General features: G+C 35.3%; 1 protein-coding gene across 7 annotated transcripts in view; it reads left to right on the top strand.

Annotated features, from left to right (window-relative positions):
- STXBP5L (syntaxin binding protein 5L) overlaps positions 1-27,678 on the top strand; it is a 379,816-nt gene that overhangs the window by 219,783 nt on the left and 132,355 nt on the right. For all 7 annotated transcript variants that reach the window (XM_081571857.1, XM_081571856.1, XM_081571861.1 and 4 more), the window contains 5 exons: positions 13,709-13,787; positions 17,789-17,943; positions 22,570-22,642; positions 25,713-25,860; positions 27,042-27,109. In XM_081571857.1, the coding sequence (XP_081427983.1) occupies positions 13,709-13,787; positions 17,789-17,943; positions 22,570-22,642; positions 25,713-25,860; positions 27,042-27,109 (523 nt within the window). The remainder of the gene's footprint in view (positions 1-13,708; positions 13,788-17,788; positions 17,944-22,569; positions 22,643-25,712; positions 25,861-27,041; positions 27,110-27,678) is intronic.

The following is a 27,678-nucleotide window of genomic DNA, read 5'->3' as shown; positions in this document are numbered from 1 at the left end:
CTATAAAGAAAGCTAAGCACAAATGAATTGATGCTTTTGAACTGTGGTGTTAGAGAAGACTCTTGAGAGTCCCTTGGACTGCAAGGAGATCCAACCAGTCAATCCTAAAGGTAATCAGTCCTGAATACTCATTGGAAGGACTGAAGCTGAAGCTGAAACTCCAATACTTTGGCCACCTGATGCGAAGTACTGACTCATTGGAAAAGACCCTGATGCCGGGGAAGATTGAAGGCAGGAGGAGAAGGGGACGACAGAGGATGAGATGGTTGGATGGCATGACCAACTCGATGGACATGAAGTTGAGTAAGCTCTGGGAGTTGGTGATGGACAGGAAAGCCTGGTGTGCTGCAGTTAATGTGGTTGCAAAGAGTCAGACATGACTGAGCAACTGATGTGGTAGGTTAGTTACATTTCTCAACCTTGGAGAAGTGACTTTCTGTAGAAGACACCCTATGTATCACAGCAATGCACTCCCCTCTCATCAGCAAGGTATGTGCTCTAGGGCTTCCCCCTAAGAGAGCTACATGGGTTCTTTTCAATTGTGGCAGATTGACTGTGTGGGCACTCTGGTAGGTTTGGTTGCCAGTTGGGCCAGTTGGTTGCCAGGTCCTGCCTTGTGTGGATGCTACCGGCTGGTGTTTAGTGGTGCCTGGCCATGAGGTGGCTGGTTGTAGAACCCTAATGGCCAGGGCTAGTGCTGACTCACTCACAGGGTCCCAGAGGCTCCAGGACTATTGACCACCAACTGGTAGATGAACTGTTACTGAAGTTAGTGTTGGAATACTGGCAGGTAGAATACCAAGGAGTGCAACTGTGTCATCCTGTGGTAACAGTATGTTTAGTTTTATAAGAAATTGGCAAATTGTCCAGTTTTCCAAAGTGGTGTACCATTTTGCATTCCCACCCACGATGAAAGAGAGTTACTGTTGTTCCACTTCCTCTCCACCATTTAATATTGTCTGTATTTCATTTTTTAGCCATACTAATAAGTGTGTCTTAGTATCTCATATAGTTTTAATTTGCGTTTCTCTTTAACATTTGATGTGGAACATTGTTCGTATGATTGTTTACCATCTGTATATTTTCTTTGATGAAGTGTCTATTAAGATTTTTGGCTTGGGTTGTTTGCTTTACTTACTGTTGATGTTTAATTGAAAGTGAAAGTCACTCAGTTGTGTCTGACTCTTTGCGACCCCATGGACTATACAATCCATGGAATTCTCCAGGCCAGAATACTGGAGAGGGTAGCCTTTCCCTTCTCCAGGGGTTCTTCCCAACCCAGGGATCAAACCCAGGTCTCCTGTATTATAGGCGGATTCTTTACCAGCTGAACCACAAGGGAAGCCCAAGAATACTGGAGTGGGTAGCCTATCCCTTCTCCAGCAGATCTTGCAAATGCAGGAATCAAACCAGGGTCTCCTGCATTGCAGGTGGATTCTTTATCAACTGAGCTATCAGGGAAGTCCTTTAAGAGTTCTTTGTAAATTATGGATAATAATATTTTATCAGCTGTGTCTTTAGCAAATATTTTTTCCCTGATCTGAGACTTGTCTTTAATTTTTTATCTTCCACAGAGCAGAAGCTTTTAGTTTTAATGAAGTCTAATTTACCCATTATTTCTTTATAGATTATGTCTTTGGTATTGTATCGGAAAAGTCATGGCCATCCCAAAGATCAACTGGGTTTTTTGCTTTGTTATCTCCTCAGGTTATATAGTTTTATGTTTACACAAATTGATCTATGATCCATTTTTAGTTAATTTTTGTGAAAAGTGTAACATCAGTGTCTTTTTTTTTTTTTTTTTGCATGTAGATGGCTAGCTGTTCTAGCATCATTTGTTAAAAAGACTGTCTTTTCTTCATTGTATTGCTTTTGCTCTTTTGTCAAGGATCAGTTGGCTGTATTTCTGGAGGTCTATTTCTGGGATTCCTATTCTGTTGCTTTGATTTATTTGTCTATCTTTCTCTATTTTGATCATTTTAGCTTTATAGTACGTCTTAAAGTCCCAGTACTTGCAGTCTTCCCATTTTGTTGTTGACAATACTAGATATTTTGTCTTTCCATATAAACATTAAAAATTAGTTTGTTGGTATTCACAAAATACCATGCTGAGAATTTGATTGAGATTGCACTGAATCTATAGACTAAGTTGGGAAAACTGACATTTTGACAATATTGAATCTGACTATGCATGAATGCAAAATATCTCTCCATTTATTTAGTTATTTGGTTTCATTCATCAGGGTTTTTAGTTTTACTCCTAGTGATCACATAGATATTTGGTATTTCATTTTTTTGGATACTAGTGTAAATATATTGTGTTTTAGTTACAAATTCCACTTTTTTGCTGATACAAGGGAAATAAATTGACTTTTGTATATTAACAATGTATCCTGAAATCTTGTTATAATCACTTCTTAGTTCCAGATCTTTTGCCAATGCTTTTGGATTACTACATAGGTGATTGGGGTTCCCATGTGGTGCTAGTGGTAAAGAACCCACCTGCCAACACAAGAGACATGAAAGACGTGGGCTTGATCCCTAGGTTGGGAAAATCCCTGGAGGAGGACATGGCAACCTACTCCAGTATTCTTGCCTGGAGAATCCCATAGACAGAGGAGCCTGGTGGACTATGGTCCACAGGGTCATAAAGAAATGAACATGACTGAAGCGACTTAGCATGCACACACATAGGTGATTATGTTATCTATGGACAGATATTTTTATTTATTCTTTCTCAATCTGTATTCTTTTGTTCCATATTTTGTCTTATTTCATTACCTAGGACTTCAGTTCAGTTCAGTCGCTCAGTCGTGTCTGACTCTTTGCTACCCAATGGACTGCAACATGCCAGGCCTCCCTGTTCATCACCAGCTCCCAGAGTTTACCCAAACTCATGTCCATTGAGTCGGTGATGCCATCCAACCATCTCATCCTCTGTCATCCCCTTCTCCTCCTGCCTTCAATCTTTCCCAGCATCAGGGTCTTTTCAAATGAGTCAGTTCTTTGCATCAGGTGGCCAAAGTATTGAAGTTTCAGCTTCAACATCAGTCCTTCCAATGAATATTCAGGACTGATTTCCTTTAGGATGGACTGGTTGGATCTCCTTGCTGTCCAAGGGACTCTCAAGAGTCTTCTCCAACACCACAGTTCAAAAGCATCAATTCCGCGGCACTTGGCTTTCTTCACCATCCAACTCTCACATCCACACATGACCACTGGAAAAACCGTAGCCTTGACTAGACGGACCTTTGTTGGCAAAGTAATGTCTGTGCTTTTTAATATGCTGTCTAGGTTGGTCATAACTTTCCTTTCAAGGAGTAAGCATCTTTTAATTTCATGGCTGCAGTCACCATCTGCAGTGATTTTGGAGCCCCCCAAAATAAAGTTAGCCACTGTTTCCAATGTTTCCACATCTATTTGCCATGAAGTGATGGGACCAGATGCCATGATCTTAGTTTTCTGAATGTTGAGCTTTAAGCCAACTTTTTCACTCTCCTCTTTCACTTTCATCAAGAGGCTCTTTAGTTCTTCTTCACTTTCTGCTATAAGGGTGGGGTCATCTGCATATATGATGGATATTTCTCCTAGCAATCTTGATTCTGGCTTGTGCTTCTTCTAGCCCAGCATTTCTCATGATGTACTCTGCATATAAGTTAAATAAGCAGGGTGACAATATACAGCCTTGACGTACTCCTTTTCCTGTTTGGAACCAGTCTGTTGTTCCATGTACAGTTCTAACTATTGCTTTCTGACCTGCATACAGATTTCTCAAGAGGCAGGTCAGGTAGTCTGGTATTCCCATCTTCTTCAGAATTTTCCACAGTTTATTGTGATCCACACAGTCAAAGGCTTTGGCATAGTCAATAAAGCAGAAATAGATGTTTTTCTGGAACTCTCTTGCTTTTTCGATGATCCAGCGGATGTTGGCAATTTGATCTCTGGTTCGTCTGCCTTTTCTAAATGCAGCTTGAACATCTGGAAGTTCAAGGTTCACATATTGCTGAAGCCTGGCTTGGAGAATTTTGAGCATTACTTTGCTAGCGTGTGAGATGAGTGCAATTGTGTGGTAGTCTGAGCATTCTTTGGCATTGCCTTTCTTTGGGATTGGAATGAAAGCTGACCTTTTCCAGTCCCGTGGCCACTGCTGAGTTTTCCAAATTTGCTCACATATTGAGTGCAGCACTTTCACAGCATCATCTTTGAGGATTTGATAGAGCTCAATGGAATTCCATCACCTCCACCAGCTTTGTTTGTAGTGATGCTTCTTAAGGCCCACTTGACTTCACATTCCAGGATGTCTGGCTCTAGGTGAGTGATGACGCTATCGTGATTTTCTGGGTCATGAAGATCTTTTTTGTGCAGTTCTTCTGTGTATTCTTGCCACCTCTTCTTAATATCTTCTGCTTCTGTTAGGTCCATACACTTTCTGTCCTTTATTGCACACATCTTTGCATGAAATATTCCCTTGGTGTCTCTAATTTTCCTGAAGAGATCGCTAGTCGTTCCCATTCTGTTGTTTTCCTCTATTTCTTTGCACTGATCACTGAGGAAGGCTTTCTTATCTCTCCTTGCTATTCTTTGGAACTCTTCAGTACAATATTGAAAAACAATAGTGAGAAGGGATAGCCTTGCCTTGTTCTTAATCTCAGTGGGAAAGACTTGATTTCTCACCATTAAGTATCCTACCACATTTCCTATAGGATTTTTGGTAGGCATTTATTATCACATTAACAACGTTTCCATCTATTTCTATTAGTGAACCAAACTTGGGTCCACTTGACTATGTGCAGTAAAGTCAATCTGCTGGTACTGCATTTTTGTGAAGTACATCATTTATTGCAAAGCACACAATGTGGGGCCAAGCAAGAGGAATGGGTAGCTCATGCTCAAAAGACCCAAACTCCCCAGTGGCTTTTAGGGCTTTTAAAGACAGTCTGAGGAAGAGAGTTACAGAGTACATGATCGGTTTGTGCTTAATTCTCTGACTGGTTGATGGTGATAATAGGGTGATATTTCTAGAATCTTGATCAACATTTTTTGTTCCAGCTAGTCTAGGGTTTATGTGCTGGTGGTCAGCATGTAGTTAACTTCTTCCTCTTGGTGGGGGTATTTAGTATCTGAAAAACAACTCAAGGATATGGCTTAGAATATTATTTATAGCTGCTGAGGATGAATTAAGTGTCCTCAATTTTGTGTTGTTGCTAACTAATATTATTTTTTATGGCTTCCCTGGTGGCTCAGATGGTGAAAAAATCTGCCTGCAATGTAGGAGACCAGGGTTTAATCCCTGGTTCGGGAAGATCCCATGGAGAAGGCAATGGTAATCCACTCCAGACTGGTATGCTTGCCTGGAGAATCCCACAGACAGAGGAGCTTAGTGGGCTACAGTCCATGGGGTCACAAAGAGTCGGACACGACTGAGTGACTTTCACGTTCAATATTATTTTGAGTGCTTGACTGTTTTTTCCTTTGTTTCTGTATTTTCTCCTTTCTTTGATTAAATTTGGTCTTTGGAACTGGGCAAAGGTCTAGGAGGCTAAAGCTTCTTCTAAAAGCAAGAGGTTGGGGACACATTGGAGTGTCCGTTCCTGAGAAGGCCCTTTAAGTTCCTGCACAGTTTCATTTCTAGTTTACTGGGAGTTTTGATCATGAATGGGTGTTGGATTTTGTCACATGCTTCTTATGCATCTTTATATGGTGATGTGGTTTTTCTTTTTTGGCTTATTGATGTGAGGGACTACATTAATTAGTTTTTGAATGTTGAACCAGCCTTACACATCTGGGATAAATTGCACTTAGTCATGGTATAGCAAGCATTCTTTTTACCACCGTATCTTTCTTCTGCTTCTATTTGCATGGAATATCTTTTTCCATTGCCTCACACTCAGTATGTGTCTTTACATGTGAAATTAATCTCTCATAGGCAGCATATTGTAGTCTCTTGTCTTATTATACAGTCTGCCACTCTGTGCCTTTTGATTGGAGCATTTAGTGCATTGACATTTAAGGTAATTATTGATAGATATAAATTTATTGTGATTTTAAATCTTATTTTCTAGTTGATTTTGTATTTCTTCTTTGTTCCCTTCTTTTTGTCTTTTTACGGTTTGATAATTTTCTTTTGTATTATGCTTGTGTTTTCTTTTGCTTTTTCATGTACTTGGCACCTTATTTACTAAAAACTTTTAAAAATATTTTATTTATTTTTATTGGAGCATAGTTGGACATGTGGACACACACAGGAAGAGGTGGGTGGGAAAAACTGAGAGAGTAGCACTAATGTATGTATACACTACCATGTGTAAAAGGGATAGCTAGTGAGAAGCTGCTGTATAGCACAGGGAGCTCAGCTCAGTGCTCTGTGATGACATAGAGGGATGGGATGAAGGGGTGGTAGGGAGGCTTTAGAGCGAGGGGCTATATGTATACATCTAGCTGATTCACTTTGTTGTATAGCAGAAACTAATCCCTTTTTTGTCTGTTTTTTGTGCATCTATTTATTTTGTTTTTGATTTGTGGTTATAATTTTTCAAGTGTGTTAACCCAATACCATATCTACTTGCTTAGGCTGATAGTCATATAGGCTCAAAGACATTAAAAAAAAAAAATCTACATTTTCTTATACCCCTCCCCAACATTTTATGATTTTGATGTATTGTTTTACATTGTCATATTTATCCTTTTGCTATTCATTGTAATTATCATCACTTTCAAAAAAACTTTTTAAATTCATGTACTGACCTATTTAAGTGATTTGCTTTCCAATTGTGATTTTCTCTTTCCTATAGTTTCTTGCTTCTTTTCTATTTAGATAAGTCCTTTCAGTAGTCCTTTCAATAGTTCTATTCCTGTATTCCTTTTGTTTTTGCTTATCTGGGGAATTTCTAAATGATACTCTATCCAGCAAGATTATCTTAGGTTGCAGGATTTTCCCTTCCAGAGCTTTGTATATAATGTGACACTCCCCTCTGGTCTGCAACATTTCTGTAGAGAGATCAGATGATAGCCTTATGGTGGTTCCTTGTAACCTACTTTTTTCTTTTCTCCTGCTGCCTTTAGAATCCTCTGTTTAATTATGATATATTTTGGTGTAAGTCTGTCTGGGTGCTTCTGTTTTGGACCCACTGTGCTTCTTGTGTCTAGATAGTTTGTTTCCTTAGGTTTGGGGAAAAAATTTCCATAGTTTCTTCAAATATATTTTCAATCCTCTTTTCTCTTTCTTCTTTGGGATCCCTATTATGTGTAAATTGGCTTGCTTTATATTATTCCATAGGTCTTTTATATTGCTTTCATTTTTTTTCATCTGTCTGTTGTTCTGATGCGTGATTTCCATTCTTTTCTTCCAGATCACTTATTTGTTCTTCTGAATTGTTAAGTTTGGTATTTCTTGCTTTCAGCTCAGCTTTTGTCTCAGAAAACTAGTTTTCTAATTTTAATTGGCTCCTCTTTATAGTTTCTAGTTCCTTGTTCAGTGATCTGCCTTTCTTAATTCCTATTGATAGCCTTTCTTAATTCTGTCAGTATTTTTATTAGTCTTCTTTTTTGAACTCCAAGACTGGAGAGATTCGTTTGTTCTTTCAGGGGGTTTCTCTTTTCTTTTAATTGGAAGTGGTACTTCTGCTTCTTGATTTTACTTAGATTTCTTCTTCTTCGACTCTATGAATTTAGAAGGAACAGTTGTCCACTGTGGTCTTAAAGGGCTGTTTCTATGTGGGTATCCCTGTGTGGCCTGTGTCTGTGTAATATTTTTGGTGAGAGGGCTGTTTTTGGTATGGATGCCTGCCTCAGCTTTCCTCATTGTGTGCTGCCCGTTATCTTCTTGATAATGGGGTGTGACTGGTATTGTGGTGATCAGAGCCTGTTGGATGTTGAATGGGGCCTCCGTTTTGCTCTGTGGTTGTCACAGCCCTGTTGGGGGTAGGGTCTGCTCCCAGTTGTTGGAATAGTAGCTCCTAGATCCATTTCTGAGCTGTGGTGTGAGGTCGGTGAGAGTGAAACACTTCACTGGGGGAAGAGCCACTAAGTGTTCCTCCCCAGGAACTGTCTGCTGGGAAGTGTGCTTTGTGGTCTCACCCATAACTTGTGCAAGCTCATGAAGTATGCTCTTGTTGGCACTGCCCTTGGCCCTTCCTTGGGATAAGAATGCAAGCAATCAGCCCAGATATTTCTCAGGCACTGTGCTCACCAGTCCACCAGCATAGATATGCTGGCACAGATCCACTGGTCAGGCACCAGGACCCGCTGTGAGACCTGAGGGGTCAATCCAGACCATGGCCCTGCCTTTGCTTGTTCGGGAAGCTACTAATGCCAGACCCACCCAACCCTGGGAGTACCAGCATTCTGCTTGAATGTCTCACAGGCTCTGAGCTTACAAAGGAGCCTATGGCATAAATACTCCAAAGCCGACAGGACACTGCTCAAATTTCAGCCCTGCTTCTAAAGTCACGCGGCTCCGGCTCCTGGGGATCAACATAGATTTCAGCCTTGCCTCTGTGTGTGGACGGCCCATGGTCCTTGTGCACTCCCAGTGCTCACAGAGGCAGAGCCGTGCCCACTGTGAGCATGTTTTGGTGAGAGCCTGCCCCTCCATGCTTGCACATTAACAGTGGGGCTTCAATGGAAGAATCAGGCTGCATCCTGTGTACCCCCAGTTACAGTCCAGGGCACACTCTAGCCTTTGGGCTACTTCTGCACAGCTAACCTCAGGCCTCTCCCTGGGTCTATCCACTGAAGCCCAAGTTTTAGCACCCAGCCCTCAGTGAGCACCACAGACACGCATCTCGGTCTGGAGACTGCAAGTGAGGTAGCCAGGACCATCTGTGCTGATATCTGTTTGTTCTGCCTACCACTAGCCAGCTGCTACACTCTCCTCTGAGCCTCTGAAGCTCCCTGTTTTTCACTGCTAATCTCCCAGCCATTGAAGGGGGTTCCCAGGGTGAAGGAACCTTTCTTCTTTTACAGATCCCTCCCGGGGGGCAGGTTCTGTCCTGATTGCTTTTTATTTTTTTTTTCCCTTTTGTCCTACCTGCTTACATGATGATCTTTCCTGCAGTTTTAATCACAAGAGAGAGATCTTCCACCAGTATTCAGTAGGAATCTATGAGAATTGTTCCACATGTAGATGTATTTTTAATGTATCTGTGGGAGGACATGAGCTCCACATGGTTCTATTCCGCCATCTTGATCTCTCTTCAGTTGTTTTTGATCATAGAGGGAAAGTTTTTCTTCTTTCACCAGTAAATATGATGGTAAGCTCTGGGTTTCTATTCATAGTCTTTGTCAGGTTGAAGAAAGTTTTTTTTTTTTCCTTTGTTGAAGCTTTTGTTTAATCAAGAGAGTATCAGACTTCATCAGATGCCTTTTTAGTCTGTTGAGATAATTGTGTAATTTTTGTTCTTTATTCTATTGATAGGGTATATTACAGTAACTGGTTTTTCTGATGGTAACCATATTCCCATTATTTAGAAAAATCTCACTTCATTGTTATATTTCTGTCTTAGCCTCAAGTCAGGATGTTTGAGGATTAGGATCTCAAACAATGGATGGTACTAATAGTTTTATAGAACTAGTTAGCAAATATTTCCTCTTTTGTTTTTAGGAGAATGTTTGAAGAATTGGTGGAAGAGTTTAAGTCTTTTATCTCTGTCTTTTCTGGTCAGTTCAGCTATTTTACTGATCTTTTCAGAGAACCAGATTTCAGTTTATTTTCTATTGATACATTTTTTTCTATTCTATTAATACTTCATTAAAGGGAAGTGAAAGTCATTCAGTCATGTCCGACTCTTTGTGACCCCATGGACCATACAGTCCATGGAATTCTCCAGACAAGAATACTGGAGTGGTTAGCCTTTCCCTTCTCCAGGGGATCCTCTCAACCCAGGGATCGAGCCCAGGTCTCCCACATTACAGGCGGATTCTTTACCAGCAGAGCCACGACAGAAGCCCAATACTTCATTAATTTCTGCTCAAATCTTTATTATTTCCTTCTTTCTATTTGCTTCAGGTTTATGTTGTTCTTTTATTCTGTGACCTAGGTAAATGGTTAGGTTAGTGATTTCATATATTCTTTTTTAATATAGCTGCTCATAGGTATAAATTTCCCTCTCTGCACTGCTTAGGCTTCATCTCAGAAGTTTTAGTGTGTTGTAGCATATATTATTCTAAAAATATTTTTTTCTTTGAACCATTTATTTAGTCAAGGGTATGTATGTATAGGTGCTTCCCTAGTGGCTCAGATGGTAATCTGCCTGCAAGGTAGGAGACCCAGGTTCAATTCCTGGGTTGGGAATATCCCCTGGAGAAGGGAATGGCAACCCACTCTACTCTTCTTGCCTGGAGAATTCCATGAACAGGGGAGCCTGGCGAGCTACAGTCCATGGGGTCACAAAGAGTCGGACATGACTGAGCGACTACCACACACACACACACACGTATGTATAGAACTTGTTACGTTAGCCTTTTTGCTGCTTATTTGTGGTTCTCTTCCTTTATTCTTGTGGATTCAAGTTACCATTTGGTGTCCTTTTCTCCCTCCTGTGTGGCCTTGCTCCCATCAACCTTCTCTGTGTTATTATCCCATATTACAATTATATACATATTAATTTTTACATTGTTTCTTAAATCAGTTAATATTGGAGACGAAATGTGTAATTATACTGGTTTTATAATTACCTGGTAACTTCCCTGGTAGCTCAGATGGTAAAGCATCTGCCTACAATGCGGGAGACCTGGGTTCAATCCCTGGGTTGGGAAGATCCTCTGGAGAAGGAAATGGCAACCCACTCCAGTACTCTTGCTTGGAAAATCCCACGGACGGAGGAGCGTGGTACCTTACATACAATCCATGGGGTCGCAAAGAGTCGGACACGACTGAGCGACTTCACTTCACTATAATTACCTACATTAATTACTTTTACTTATCATCTTTGTATATAGGTTCATATTACTCTTTCAGCCTAAAGAACTTATTTGTATTTTTTGTAAGGGAGCTCTGCTTGCAACACATTCTCTCAGTTTTTGTTATCTGGAAACATCTTTATTTCACCTTCATTTTTGAAAGATAATTTTGATGAACGTAAGATTCTTGGTTAACAGGGTTTCTTTTCGCAGTAAATTAAGTATGTCATTCCTCTGCCCTTTGACTTATTGTTTCTGATAAGAGTCTCAGCTATTAACCTTATTGGGGCTCCTTTATATACAATGAATCATTTTTCTCTTGCTCCTTTCAATATTTTTTTTTCTTTTAGCATTTTTACCTTGATATGTCTGGGAGTAGATTGATTTTTTTATCCTACATGGAGTTTTTTGAGGTTCTTAGATGTATAAATAATGTTTTTCAAATAATTTAGAAAAATTTCAGCCAATATTTCTGTGAATGTTTTCTCCTCTCTCTCCTCTCCTTCTAATATTCCCATAATGCATATGTTGGTGTGATTAATAGTATCCTACCTTTCTTTGAGACCTTTAACTTTTCTTCAGTTCTTTTTTCCCTGTTTTTCTTGAACATTTGTTAATTATCTTCTTGTTTTCCATTATCAGTATCTTACATCCTCAAAATTTCTTTCTTAAACAAACCTAAATTAATATTTCTGAGACATTGCTTTACACATATTATTTCTCAGCTTGGAAGTTTCCAGTGGTTCTCCCTTGTCTAAACACAGCAAATCAGTCTTTTAGATTGCCATTTTATGGCTCTTTTGTACCTCATCAGCATTCTTTCCTTTCTTCTTCTACATTAATCTTTTAATCTACCCAGTTTGGCTTATGCATTATTCTTTCATCATACTGGGCATATTCTCTCAACATTCTGCCTTCATGTCTTTTCTTATACTCTCCTAGGCAACTTCTGTCTTTTAGTTCTTAGTCTAGTATCTAACAAGTCTTCTGTAAAATTCTACAAAGTCTTCTGTTATAAAAGGAAACCACAGTTTTATTCTCCACTCCTAAAGTGCTTCATGTCTATCAATCATTTATGGTACCTCATATTATCATTTTCAAAATTTTTATGTTTAGTAAATTTTAAGCTTCTTGGTAGTTATTTCTCTGTACCCTCCCACTTACTACAATACTTTGAAAATAAGGAATAGCAATAAATACAGTTATTGACAATGTCGTTTTAAACAATATGACATTTAAGCATATTTCAATTACTAACAGGCAATAAATATAATCAAAGCAGAGAGCTTTCACCTTCAAATAAATCAGAGTTGGAAATTGAAGTAAAACATTAGTTAATTAAACAATGATTCTTTTCTACTAAAATCAGTGCATGCTACTGATGTTTACTGATTGAAAAATAGTAATTGGTTCTGTATATATATATATACGTGTATATATATATATATATACATGTATATATATATATATATATACACATATACACACACACACACACACACACGCACAATTGCAAATATGCTGTTTTGGTCAACTAATGGTTTGGAAATTACTAGAGAAGCATTGGGTAGAAAAAATATCAACTGAGAAGAAGGGGCTTCTTTGCTAAGTCTGTTACTTCCTTTAATTCTCTAATTCCATAATCCCTGACTAGCTCTAAGACCACTGTACAGAATGAGTCCCTGATCCAAAGTTGTCCCTTTGTAATGATCTATATTTAGTGTTAACAATTCTTTTTCATATATAATATAGGTACTTTTAATCCTGTTTTACAGTATAAATGATATTGGCCAATATTTATTGTTGGGTTGCTTCTTCAGATGACATAGGGTAAAAGAAAAAGAAGGAAATTTCAAAAAGCATGCCATGGAGCAGATAAGGTATACTGTATGCTGATAGCCATTAAACAAATTGGATAAAACTGTCCTGACTTCCGAGTTGGATTTGTCTTTGCCATTCTGAAACTGTGATGAAATTTTAACTTATATGCATGTAAACATCTCTCTACATGATAGGTTTCTCTGTCTACAAATAGCTCTGGCAATGTAAGAATATTTATTAAAATAAAAGGTGTCATCTTAAAAAACAGATTAATAAGCAAAATTATAACTATAAAGATAAAGCTTACTTCTGCCTATGACATACTTATTTCCATTTTCAACTCTTCTTGATGTTTTATTCAAACTCTTATGGAATCTGAACATAATCTTTCCCTTATAAGCAACTATTATTTTTGTTTTATGTAAATAGAGTTCATCATTAAAATTTTTAAAAATCTTGAAATATATCACCTATGTTCATTGTCTAATGGACTTTCCTTTACATGAATTTGATGAAAATGCAATGATTTTCATAGTGTAAATGATTTTCATAGTGTATCATAAGTTTTAAGTGACAAGTCTTTCTGCATATAGAAAGAATTTTCTTGTTTCATAGGTGAAATTTTTAAAGCCTAGTATGGATTTTCATAATATATTTCATTATGCAGATAAGTATATATGTGTGTGTCTTCAATTCTGCAGTTGTTTATCATGAAACATGTAATTAAAATAACTTTATATGATACTAGATTTATACATGGAGAATGTGAAGCAATAAAAATATGTTTACAAATAACTTTATTGATTATATAACAGTCAATTGTTAGGGCTCAATAAACCATTTATACACTTAACAAGAATGTTAGAATGCATAGAAATGTGTCTATCCAATTATGAAAAATACATAATTACTTAAAAAATTCCTTTAAAAATTCTCATGGATAAGTAGAATTTAATTCATATTTAATAAAGTCCTTTTCTTTCTTTAGGAAAGAGTCAAAGAGAAGGAAGAAAACCTGAATCTTGCAAACCAATTCTTAAAGTAGAATACAAGACTTGTAGAAACAGGTATGCATTTTTACTTGGGGGGTTATGGGAAAATATGTAAGAAAGAGCGACAAGAAATACAGATAGCCTTTAATGTTTATATATTGTTAAGTTTTATATAATTATATTAACTAACATTAACAGCAATGTTCCTTGATAACAGATTTATTATTCAATGGGTATGTATATAATGTCAATATTTTTATAAATGGTAACTCTTTATTTAAAGATTTATATGAATATTCAGATAAGTATTATATACATTAATTTTAACAATGTAGGGCTTTTTGGCCATGCAATTGCAAGTAGCAATCATTTAGCATTATTAAACAGCAAAAGCTATTTACCTATTAGTATTACATATGAATTAAATATATACCTAAGTCTCGGTACTTTAAAGTTAGTTGGGAATATAAACATTTATGTATATTGGTATAATACAATAGTACTAAATTTTAAGATATAGAAAATTAAAAATAATATTTAATAAAATTTATCTTGTATGTATAGCAGCCATATCCTATACATCGACAATGTTCTTTATACTTAAAGTAATTATTAGTGGCAATATTCCCATCCAGAGTTACCATAATTACAAATCTTGTATAGACCTTAGTTTTAAGTCTAAATTTAAGTCTACTTAAATGCTCACACTAGAATATTTTCCTGTCATCACAGGTACATATAATATTTGCTTATAGCCGCTATTCTCAAAGTATGATAGATAGATGGATCAAAACCTCTTTAGCCTAGCCTAATGTTACTAGGCATAACTAATAAAAACAACCACAGTTTTATTACTATTGTAACTAAAGTATGAAAACATTCAAAATTTAATCATGATGGATGAAAATATTTTACATATATTCTTTCTTTCTTAAAACAGTGTTTATAACTTTAACTTTGCTTGAGTCTTTAGGCTCAATATTATTTACATCCGTTGTTATACAGTGTTGCACTTCAAGGGCACCTAACCTTGCCTAAAGGGAGTACGGAGGAGAACAGTGAAGGAAGAAATCACTGAAATTCTTCTTAGGAAAGGAGATGCCTGAGATGGGATTTTAAGGGATGGAGGATAGGATGGTTCCAGATGAAGGGAGAAAAGGATAAACATAAAGAAAAGGTAATTCAGAAATCAGGGATTCAAGGCAAGACAGTTTAACATAATGATTAAGATCATTGGAGTAAAAGAGCTGTGTGACCTTGAAAATTAACTTTTTAAAAATTTAATTTTCTCATCAGCAGTACCTATCTCATCATGATGTTTGTAACATCATAAATTTGATGAGAGGCCCACAGTGGATTTCTTAAAAAACAGTTGTTGTTATCACCATCAAAGCCGTGTTATTTCACACTGTTAATATTTTTCTGATTCTAAATTGATTTGTTCTAGTTACTGGTAGTTGAAGTTTGTGTAGAAATACTTCAGATTTCTAATGTGAAATAATTATGATTAGTAATAGATAATTGCTATCAGGCCACTTACCGTGCACTGTAGAACACTTGTTCTACAATTTGTTGTGATTTACAACTATATTAGAAGCAGTGGATCCACAGCTCAGAACAAAGAGAGACCTCAAAAACAGAGGCACACTGAAGTTGAGTCCACAGCAAAGTGGGCCATAGTCTGGAAGTGGAAATAAATCTATTTCTGCTCCTTCTTGTACACAGCAGATACTTTGTGAAGTAAAGAAAATGGGATGGCTTTAGCAGGAGCAGGAACTTTATAAGAAGAGCCTTACCTTTGTGTGCAGAGCTTCCCTGGTGGCTCAGATGGTAAAGCATTTGCCTGCAACGTGGGAGATCTGGGTTCAATCCCTGGGTCAGGAAGATCCCCTGGAGAAGGAAATGGCAACCCACTCCAGTACTCTTGCCTGGAAAATCCCATGGGTGGAGGAGCCTGGTAGGCTCCATGGGGTCACAAAGAGTCAGACATGACTGAGCGACTTCACTTTCCTTTACCATGTATGCTGCAGCACCTGGGCCTCTTAAAGGTCTGCACAGGTAACAGATGTAAAGCATATGTTTTCTGTTTAATATTATCTTGGACTAGCCATTCACAAACTTGCTCAGGAATCATTGGTCCCTAGTCACCAATTTGCTTGCTGCAACTCCAGTCACAATGGCCTCAGGCTTAATAATTTTATCCTTTAAAAAAAGCAAATAATGATCTCTTTACCTGCTATCACTAGCATTATCAGGTTCTCTGTGTTAATAAAAATTACTCTCTGCTAGTTTTTTAATCCCTTCCTATTGTAGCCACCTACAGATAGACTTCATGTGTGGTTAAATTCTCAAAGCTTTAGTATACCCATCTATTAAGTGAGGATAGTAGTAGTAGTTCTCTGATTGGTATATCTTAAGGGTTAAATACAATAATGCATGTGAAGTTCTTCACAAAATACCTGGAACATCATAAATACTCAACAGCTGTTACACATTTGTTATATTACACAATTTATCATTTAATCCTTTTGCCTTCACTGAGACAAAAATCTCAATTTTGTTGTATTATTTTATAAATTATACAGTAGCTTTTTTTTTCTCTTGGTGTAGAGTTCTGTGGATTTTTTTAGCAAATGTATAGATTCTTGAAATTGCCACCACAATAAGAATACAGAAAATTTTCATATGCACCAAATTATCTTTGCAGTCCCTTAATAATTGCACCTTTCCCCACTCCTAACCTCTGGAAACCAGTGATCTGTACTTTATCACTATAGTTTTGCCTTTTTCAGCTGTCATGTAAGTGTAGTTACATATTATATAACTTTTGATCCTAGCTTCTTTTCCTCAACATAATGATGCAAAGACTCAAGGAAAGTAAATTAGAGCATTTTCCCATATTTAGTTTACAACTCAATTATTTGTGTTAAAATACTGACAAAACTTTAAAAATTAGTGAAGGCATTTTGTATGTAAGTTTTGATGAAAACTTTTTAAACAGCTCTTTTCTTGTTATATAGCCAGCATAAGATTAGCAAATGTCCCTTTGATAATGTTTGGTACTACCATACAATACAATATGGAAAAAAACAGGGATTCTTATAGAGTGAGTTCTAGAAACAAGTAGATTGTTCAGTTTAGCAGGTGGATAGAAGTGAATTATTTAGTGAATCATATATTCTCAAGGAATTTGGTACAATAAAAGTGTCTAGTTTCTTTAAAAATTTTTTGGAGAATATTTTCAGTCTGGTCTTTACTTATTAAAAAATGCTTCATAGCAACACACATTTTCTTTCATATACATATGCTGGAGATACAGATAGTTGAGAAAAGAAAAATGAAAAGTTATGAAAATATTTAATAACTTTCTGACAGCTATAATATTTTATGATCATCTTAGCTCCCCTCTATTACCTAACCGTAACTTGCAGTTAACAGAAATGAAAATGTTTGTTTCAAGTTAGTATTACAAGCTAAATAAAATTTGGCTTACCCTAGGTAAAGGTGAGAAGATCACATTTATTTTTGGTGAATTATTTTCCCCTTACGTGTAGTTTTCTCCATCTTTTTGTCATAACCCTTTTATGCAGAAACACCATTAGGTAGACTTTTCATGCTGCCTTCCACTATTCTGGGCTTGCCATTGTCACATTTCATTTTATATTGAAATTTGCTTCTATTTCTTAGTGATTTGGAACCCCACATGCCTACTGGTTAATATGATAAACTAATATTGTCTAACATTCTAATAGTAGTAATTTAGAGTTTGGGAACCAACCATATGTGATGTTCTATTGAGTCAGTGAGCATCTTTCCCCTGACCAACCTCACTGCCTTTCCCCATCTCACCTCAACATCTTCAGACTGATTCATTAGTAATTTTAACAGTGAGGATGTACATCAAGTAAAAGGGAAATAGAATAATAAATTTGTCGGGTGAGATATTTGGTGGCAGAAAAGGCTTTTGCTCTGACAATTATTGTACATAATCCCTACCAAGTCCATTCTTTTTTGCCTCAATCCTGTGACATTGTGTCATCCTAAAGAACTCTGTCTCATTTTTTTTTCCTTTGTAGTGAACCATTCATAATATTTTCTGGTGGACTGTCCTATGACAAAGCTTGCAGAAGACCAAGTTTAACAATCATGCATGGAAAAGCAATTACAGTGCTTGAAATGGATCATCCTATTGTTGAATTTCTAACTTTATGTGAAACACCCTACCCAAATGGTAAGTAACTAAAATGAAGTGATGTTAAAAAATAATTTTTGAAATAATAAGTTCCTAACAAAATTAAGCTTAAATATTTTTAGTTTTGGCAGCTGACATCTACTGTGATACAACACTGTGAGCTACAGGTGCTGGAGCAGGCTCTGCAACTGTACCTACTTGACAGACTGGAAGTAAGACAAATGTAGTGCAACAGTGCTGGAGTTTCAGGTTCTAATATCAGGTAAGTGCTTTAAACTTTGATAAGGATGGTGGAAGCTGAGCTGGGAGGGTCCGATCGGGGTCCGGGGTGAAATCACTTGGAGAAACTGAGGTCTCCTAATAGCCTCTCCTAGACCAGCTCCACCCATCCCATTCCTGTGCCAATCAAAGTTAAAGCACTTACCTGATATCAGTGATCTGTAACTCTGGCGGTGCTGCATCTGTTTCACATCTGACTTTGCTTCAGATGCAACTGCAGCACCTGTGATTACTCTGGGATTGCTGATGTGTGGTTAGTGATTTATTCCAATTTTGAGAAAAATTAGAAGAGTCTTTGAGAGGAGAGGTGCTTAGGTATTTTTATCATCCCAAATATAAAGACTTTTTATAAACATAAAATCTAGTCTAAACTTATATGCAAACTGTATAATGGAATCTAATGATGAAATATATCTTAATGAAATCTAAAAATTGAGATGGATGAAATGCAAAAGGGGAAATATGAGTTTACGATTAAAAAACATAATATGTATGTATATATATATATACACACACACATACATATTACTATATTTTCAGGAGGGAAAATATAGATATAGAGAGAAGAACATTGTACTTAGAGACAGAATATTTGAGTTTATGAGTTAGCTCTGTCACTTACTAGCCATGTGACCTTGGACAAATCACTTAATATTTATCATTTGTAGAAAAATATAATGTTGACCCCACATGATTATTAGAAGGCCAGATGGACTCATCTTGTAATCTATAAAGATAAATAGTTTTATTATAAATGTATTAATTTGTTTTAAATTACTGAGTTTCATGTTTAAAACCTAGAATAAAGTGATATGAAATAAAAACCAATGTGGCACTTTATTCCGAGTTGCCAGTGGCAGACAAATTACCTGTGTTGTTAATTAACCAAAAATATTTATTGGATGCTTCTATGGCCTCAGTATAATAAGAACTTGGTGAGGAAATGGAAGAAGTATGAAACCAATCTCTGATGTCAAATTTCGGATAATCTGGCCACAAAAGGAAGATAATTATGACTTAAACTTAAAACATTACACCTTAATTAAGTGCAGAGTTATGAGTCAGAGTTTAAATAATGTGCTAATTTATAGTTTAGTCAGGTAGTTGATGACTGAAATATTGCATGAAATATTCATGCAAAGCTTATAGAAAATGTAGGATTAGATAGGGCTTGAAGAATGACTTGGGCCTTGAAAATAATATTGAGTAAAGGTTTTAGAAATTGTGAATTTGCTAGAGTGGGATCAATTCAGAGAAAAGATTGAAAGCCTTTTGTAGATATTTGGCAGTAGGGAACTACAGAGGAATTTGGAGGAAATATTAAGTGAAAGAAAGCAATGTTTTAGTGTGTGGGTTTGAAGAGAGAGACTGAAATCTAAAACTTTGGATTCCAACTGGGGAGGCTTTGTGATAGTATACATTAAATGGTCAAGCTATGACATCTTGATCTGCTACTTATAGGAGTGGAAAATGAAAACCCATTGAATTTGGTCAACAGTTGGATTAGGGAGTGATATGAGTCAAAGATAACGTTTTAGGAATAGTGGTTTTATAAGCAGTAATAACAGTTCTTGGAAGTAGAGAAAGATAAATTTGAGTCAGTACAGTTGTTTAGAGCATAAAAAAGAGAGGGAGGAGGCCTGTACTATTTATTTTTGAAACATCATAATATAGATGTTCTTTGGAGTTGTGAGAATGAATGATAAATGAACAAAGAAACAGAACAGAGGACCAAAAACTTAGGTTGGGAAAATGCCTTCTTCAAGAAAGAAGGTGTGCATGCCAGCAATAAAAACTGAAAATGTGTGGTTTCAAAGATCAAACACTATATGTCTATGTATATTTCTGCGCATCAGTAGAGATGTTAGGACAATTTCTAATAATGTTAAACAAATTATAAATGTACAGTAACCAAGTCTAATTACTGCCAAACCATGTATATTACTTTGCTTTTCAAAGAAATAATGGTAATGAGAATGGAACTTTTTATTTATTAGGAGCTAGGAGAAATTTCACTAGACTCAGTAACATATAAGTGTATTTTATTAACTATTTCTGATTAAAGCAATAGTACATGAAAATGCCAGAAAAGAACTCTATAGTATGCCACAATATATAATGAAAACTTTCTCATTGCCCTTTCAGAGGCAACCACTAAGTTTCTTATGTATTCTCCCACAAATAACGTATGCATATGTATGCTTATTTATGTATATATACATTATCTCTTTTGTAAGATGATAGCATACTCTGTTCTCACACTGTTTTCACTTAACAGTATAGTATTTTAATTATGATTCCATACTAGCAAATATGGAACTTTAATCTTCTGTATAGCCACATAGTGATAAATGTTATGCATACATTAAACAAAATACATTTATTAAGTTTTTAATATTGCTGAATCATTTGTGACATCTGACAGTTCAACCTATTTCTCAAAGTATAGAAATGCCTAATCCTCTTACCTCACAGGGCTTTGCCCAGAGTAATTAACCAATAATACTCAGAATTTGTCAGTTTCACATCCATATTTAATTGTATCTAGTCTTCTGCAAGTGTCATAAATAATGCATTTCTCTTCAGAGAAGTAGTAATTATGATAAAACTTTTCAACTTTCTTGTTGGGGGCTAGAGTTAAAAGGCTGAGCCTGTTCAAAAGCAACCAATCTAATGAAGAAAGTAATACAGTTGGGATATAGTGAGTACCTACTATAAGCCAGGCTTTGCATCAAACATCTTTGAAAGTGAAAGTGTTAGTTTCTCAGTCGTGTCTGACTCTTTGTGACTCCATGGCTGTAGCCCACTATGCTCCTCTGTCCATGGAATTCTCCAGGCAAGAATACTAGAGTGGGTTGCCATTTCCTTCTCCAGGGGATCTTCCCGACCCAGGGACCGAACCTGGGTCTCCCACATTGCAGGCAGATTCTTTACCATCTGAGCCACCACGGAAGCTCATTAAATATATAAAGATGTGTATTAAATATCTTTATATACATCTAATCTTCATAACAGTCTAAGGTAGTTATTATTTTGCCATTTCAATGTATAAAGAAATTGAAAATAAAAAAAGTTAACTAATTTGTCTATGGTCAAACTGTTAATAAATTAGACACAAACTGAAGCTAACACTGACTCAAAGGAGACCCAAAGGAAATCTTTTTATTCAGTGGTTACCACACATAGTAAAAGTACTTCTACAAAGGTGAAATTTTTGCTACCAGTTTTTATCACTTGAAAAGAAACCATAATTTACAACAGATGTACTACTATAAAAATAATTATTTATTTATGACTTTTACTCATTCATACCAGTGTCTCACCTATTTTATTTTTGTAGCCATTGCTTCCTAACCAGTGAGTTTCCTAGAGAGGGTTGAGACGACAAAGAGGAAACTAATAGTATTCTTTAAGCTGATAAACAAAACCCCAAGCCCCAGAAGTATTGAAATAATGTTGAAAACTTAAAAAAAACTCTAAAGGTGAAGGGGGAAATGCCTCAGTTTGAAAAAAGTTTGAGCAGTAAATAATATAAGAACTGTATACTGTTGTATAAATTTTCACCCAAACAAAGGCAGACTCCTCAGTTTTTGTTTTTTTGTGATTTTTTTTTTCTAGTTTTTCTCTCATAGCCTGTGGCTTGAAAGACAAACAGGTTCTGTAGCTTCTCAGGACCAGAAGGACTATGAAGATCCTATATTTTACTTTACTATTCAAGGCTTGAGTACTCTTGAATCCAGAATTCCTGCCAAGTGCTTGTTGAGTTTACGAATAACTCTTAAACTAGCCAAAGGGAGAAAGGGAGGGTTGAATTTTAAGAACTTGAAAATCCTAGGCTATCCTCAGATTCTGTTTTTTTGAAATCTACTTGGGCACATAGTATGTGGTCTTTAAGCACTGTTAAATCACATTGAATTGAAAGTAATCTTTTTAGTATAAGGAGTGTTGCTCTCATAGGGAGGTGAATATGTATCATATGTTAAAGAAGCAGAGCTATTTCTTTAGCATATCTCTCTGTAGGCATGAAATCAGATCTGGAATGGAAGGTTGTTGAAGACTAAGATAAATGTGAAATGTAGGTGACAGACTCACTCTCTTCAAATAATCTACTACTATCATGATTATTGAGATATATTTAACTTTATGCTCTGCAGCTTCTCATTTTTTCCTTGCTCTCTATAATGGTCTTAAAAATTGTTTGACAAACACAACATATATTTTTAAAATATGCTCTTTATTACTTCTTACTTTGGCTTATATTTTGGTCTTCTCAAATCATTTAAGTAACATTTGTACAGGAGATAAAGGAAATACAAGTTTAACATTTTATAAAATGTTTATAAAATCACCAAACATGAAAACTTTTTCATTTTCTTCTACTTGTAGAATTTCAAGAACCTTATGCTGTTGCAGTACTTCTAGAGAAAGATCTCATTGTAGTTGATCTGACACAAAGCAAGTAAGTTGTCCATGTACAGATTAACACTATTTTAAACTCTATTTATTACAATTGAAATATAGGAGGACATTATAGGTAATTTGGCATTAGAATTCTTTAGGTGGTAAATATTCTTTATGTGGAATATTGTTTTCTTAGAATTACATAAATATAATTTGGTTCAATAATGAAAACTAAACCAGGAGAGTTTAGGGGATATTGAAAATTTTGCAAGATATTTTAAAGGCAGCCTCTAATGTTTAGAAAGAGGCATTTGGAGACTCAGGACACATAAAATGGATCTCATTTCTGCCATTTCCCTAAGCAAAAACAATTGTTATAAAATCTTGCAGTAAGTATTGTCTGGCCATCTGCTGACACTTTAAAAGGAAAATTCACGTGATAAAAGTATTATTGGACTACTGTGGCAGACAATATAGATGATCAGGAAGGAAGAGAAGATAGATATCTTCTTATACTTTCTTTTTTTCATTATGTTGTGGGCAATGGAAACAAATATAAAATATCGCTGTTAGAGTAGCACTCCCCACTACTTTCCATGGATAGCAAAAGTAGACTTGACTTTGATAAACCCTGTCTTCCTGGTACATATTTTCATTATCAATGATGATAGGCATAAAGCTCCTTTTCTCTCATCCTATGTTCTAGATACTCTGATCATTTTTTAGTTCCTTATATTTACAGAGCTTTTGTACATTCTCCCTCTTCTGCATGGAATAATTTTCTATTCCTTTTTCTCCTTATTAACATCTGTAAGAATCTCAACTCAGATATCATTTCCTCATTTAAAGAAAATCTTTCGTTATTTATATAATTTGGTCAAATATCCTATTAAGGGCTATCTTAGATCCATGTTCCTGTCCTTCATAGCTTTGACACGATGAAATTTTTCACTTGTTATTACTTTAAAGATTGTCTCCCTACTAGACTATAGGCCTCATGAAGAACAAGCTTTGGTCTCCACATGAAGTAGGTTCTTAATAAACTGTTGAATGAAGTACAATCTGAGTTTTACTTTAATGTAGTTTGTAAGTGTAAGAGCCAAAGTTCTTCTTTGTGATCATTTGCATCATATAATATTTCAATATTTTGAAAGGGAATAGAATTGGTCCATAATATCACCATAATTGAATTCCGCCTAGCTACTTTATTTGTCAACATAAGACTGAGTAAATTTTGTGTTCAAGTGTGGATTTATGCCTCCTTCTCTTAAGTTCTAATACAGGTTTTATATATAAAACTTTTCTAACCTCACTTGTAGTCAACTCTTCTTTCTGTGCCATATTTATTGGTTCCTCATGCCTTGTCTAATTGTCTAACATCCTCCAAGGTCCACTATACTTTCCTTTTAATACTCACATTCTTTAGTATATATTTACTCTTTTTAAAACTTTTTATTGTGGTAAAATATAACATAAAATTACTATTTTTATACATTAATTCTTATGCTTTCAGCATACTTACCTTATGTAAGTATGTGAACTGATATTTTGTTTGCATGTTTTTATCTAATATTTTGCCTTCTTCAGCACTCGGTTTTGTTTTAATATCTATGAGACTTTCCCATTTTGTTGTCTAAAACAAGAAGTTTAATGTGTCAAAAACTAAACATGTTCTCTTTCCCTCCAAATAGTTATCTTTTAGCCATGTTTAATGTTAAGTTGTAGCTTTGTCCTCCTTTCCAAATAAATTTATTCCTTCTGTCTTTTCCATTTAATCCTCTACATTGAAAGCAAGCATTAGAACTTACTTTTTTTTCACTCTTCTTGGTTTCTTGGCTTTACATTTCTACAATTTACACTTCACATGTTAATTTTATCATATATTTCAGCTATTTTTAAATAGATAAAGAAAGCTATGCCCAAATGATAAAGTTATTTACCCCAAGCATTTTCATGATATTGTTCACTTTCTCAGGAATCTATCATTGTAACCTCTTGCTATTATCAAATCCCAGGTTGTAGATCTGATCTTTAAGATGATCTACTTATTTTACTTCTAATTCTTCAACATCAAAAATATTGATAATTTCTACTCTGAAACAAGGAATAATCTCAGATCAGTTTAACCTACTTTCCATTTATTAAACTTAACGTTCTCTTTGTACATGATTTTCCATATACTACTATTCTTAACTAGGAAACCATTAAAATTGCAGGGAAGAGAGAACCCCTGTCAACACACACATAGACACACATACCATACTCTTCTGAAGTTTGAACCAAGTTTCTGATTAAGTTTCTTTAATATAGGGAAAATTATTTTTAATAGTCCTCCCCCCATCCCAAAGCACACTGTATCAGAAGTAAGTCACACAGGCTGAGAACAGATGCAGCATATATAATACTCAATTCCATCTACCACAGTGCCTGGTATATTCAGTACAAAAGAAGTGCACGATATATTGTGGCTCTAAGAGTTATTAATTTGGTTCCATACTGATACCCTTTTTTAAAATGATAATTGGCTTGAGGATATAAAATTTATTACATCCATATGTCTGCATGCCCACTTTGCTTTCTGATTTACGTAGGAAATGACCTTTAACATGTATAATCACATGTGTACCTACATAGTACACACATCTTTCAGTTGCTCCCTATAAAAGTACAAAACAAAAATACTTACCTATGCATTATGTGCCTTGGAAAGCACGTAAAATTTACTCATATTTTTAATACTTTTATAAACATATAGATAAAACTATACATAAAGTACCTAGTTGATACATTTTAATAAACTAAGTCAACTTTCTGCATCTTTTCAATGTAATATAATTTAGTCTATGTATATTAGAAAGTAATATTGCTGTGGAATTTTGGAATTACAAGAAAGAAAATGAGTTTATTCAAGTAAAATTCTACCAGTATTCATAGTACATTTTATAGATATATTTTTTAAAGAGAATTCTTGTTCAGGTGATAATTGTTTATGATGCTTAAAAAACAATTATGTGAAATGTATAATCAATATTTGGAAGGTTTTAGGATTTGTTTTATAAAAGTTATTTCATTTTTACATCAAATTTTATATTATAAAATGATACTAATATATTATCTTTGTCTGTTAGCTTTCCAATCTTTGAAAATCCATATCCCATGGACATTCATGAATCACCAGTTACATGCACAGCATACTTTGCTGATTGCCCACCAGATTTGATTCTAGTGCTCTACTCTATAGGAGTCAAGCATAAAAAACAAGGATACAGTAATAAGGTAAAAGCAATTAGAAAAATATTTTCCTGTATTCATATCCATATCATGTGATCATACTTTTTTTTTCCTATGGAAAGTCAGAAAATAACTTGAACTAAATTATTTTCAAGTCATAAGCTTGCACACTAAAAGATAATTTCTGAAAGCCAAATTATCTAAATGCTACATAGCTTTAAGTCTACAATAATATAAATTTCTTATATATTAAGTATACAATTATATACTAAGATTTACTTACCTGTCATGTATATTTATATACTAAGTATGTGTGTGCTGAGTCACTTTAGTCTTGTCCAACTCTTTGTAACCCTATGGACTGTAGCCTGCCAGGCTCCTCTATGGGGATTCTCCAGGCAAGAATACTGGAGTGGGTTGCCATTCTCTTCTCCAGGGGATCTTCCTGACCCAGGGATCAAACCCGTGTCTCATGCGGCTCCTGCCTTGCAGGCAAATTCTTTACCACTGAGCAACCAGGGAAGTCTATACTAAGTATATGTTAAAACTAACATATGTTTGAGTAATAGGATGTTACTTTAGATTATTTTAGGTGAAAGACTATGGTTTTAAGAAATTCAAGTCAAATCTCTCTAGTTTTTTCTTATTAATCAGTGTTTATGGTTTTAAGAAATTCAAGTCAAATCTCTCTAGTTTTTTCTTATTAATCAGTGGTTAATAAGACATAATTATCAAAAGTCATTTGTTAAATATAACAAAATGGAATTCTAGGAAGTTATTTAACTACAGGATTGAAATGTCTACAATTTTAATAGACCCCCCCATTATAATTTCTGTTGCTTGCACAGGACTGTTCAAATGGACAGCTCCAGGGGGCACAGTTTACATAGTGCTTTGTATTAAATGGCACCACAACAGTTTGGGAATACATAGACTATGTGGAAAATGTAGCAACAGTGTATTTGTATGGTTAAAAATGCTTCTTTGCATTTTTAGATGAATGGTTATATTTATTAAAATCTATGTTTTTAAAGGATATTAAGTTATACACTTGGAATTGTCCAATGAAAGAATCAAAAGATAGCTATAAATTTCATTCTTCATTATTTAACAGCTATTTTAAGTGAAACTTTTACTCTTATTTTAAAATATTTCTATTTTAAATTTCTAAGTCATTAAATTAAAAAAATAAAAGCTTATAATTTCTTCCTGTGTAATCTGTTTAGGAGTGGCCAATCAGTGGAGGAGCTTGGAACCTTGGCACACAAACATACCCAGAAATCATTATTACTGGGTAAGTGGTTGTGATTTATGAGTTTACCAATTTATCATCAAAAATATTTCATTGAATATTCACACTTTTCCATAATTGTTCTCTAGTAATGCTGACAGTTTAAATAAAAATATAAGATACAGCTTCTGTCCAAAGATTACAACCTTTATAGAAGAGTCAAACCATTGAAAAACATAGATATATAACAATAAATAAGTATAGATTATAAGACCAGAAGAAGGTCAAAGATAGAAAAATCAAGAAAAATTAGTCAATGAAGAATTTCTGTAGAATTCATAGACTATTAGCCTTGGAAAGGTCCTTATCAATATCTCTTGATTCCTTCCAAATCTAGGAATCACTGCTCTGTATCCCCATTAGGTGGTTATTTAAAGTATACTGCAAAACTTATAGCACCAGAAATGTTATTACTTCCTATAGCAGTCCACTCATGCTCTAATATTAGGAATAAAAATAGAAACATAGCAACACACAAGATAAGATTTAAAAGATAAGGGACTCTGTTTGGAGCTATAGAATAGATTTAATTTTCCGTATTCTTCCCACTGCTGCTGCTAAATCACTTCAGT

This window comes from Giraffa tippelskirchi, chromosome 2, assembly GCF_054371585.1.
Source record: "Giraffa tippelskirchi isolate mGirTip1 chromosome 2, T2T-mGirTip1v1.2.pri, whole genome shotgun sequence".
NCBI classification, from domain to species: Eukaryota; Metazoa; Chordata; class Mammalia; order Artiodactyla; family Giraffidae; genus Giraffa; species Giraffa tippelskirchi.
Note: the sequence above shows the minus strand (reverse complement) of the source record. Positions and strands in the feature narration are given on the sequence as shown.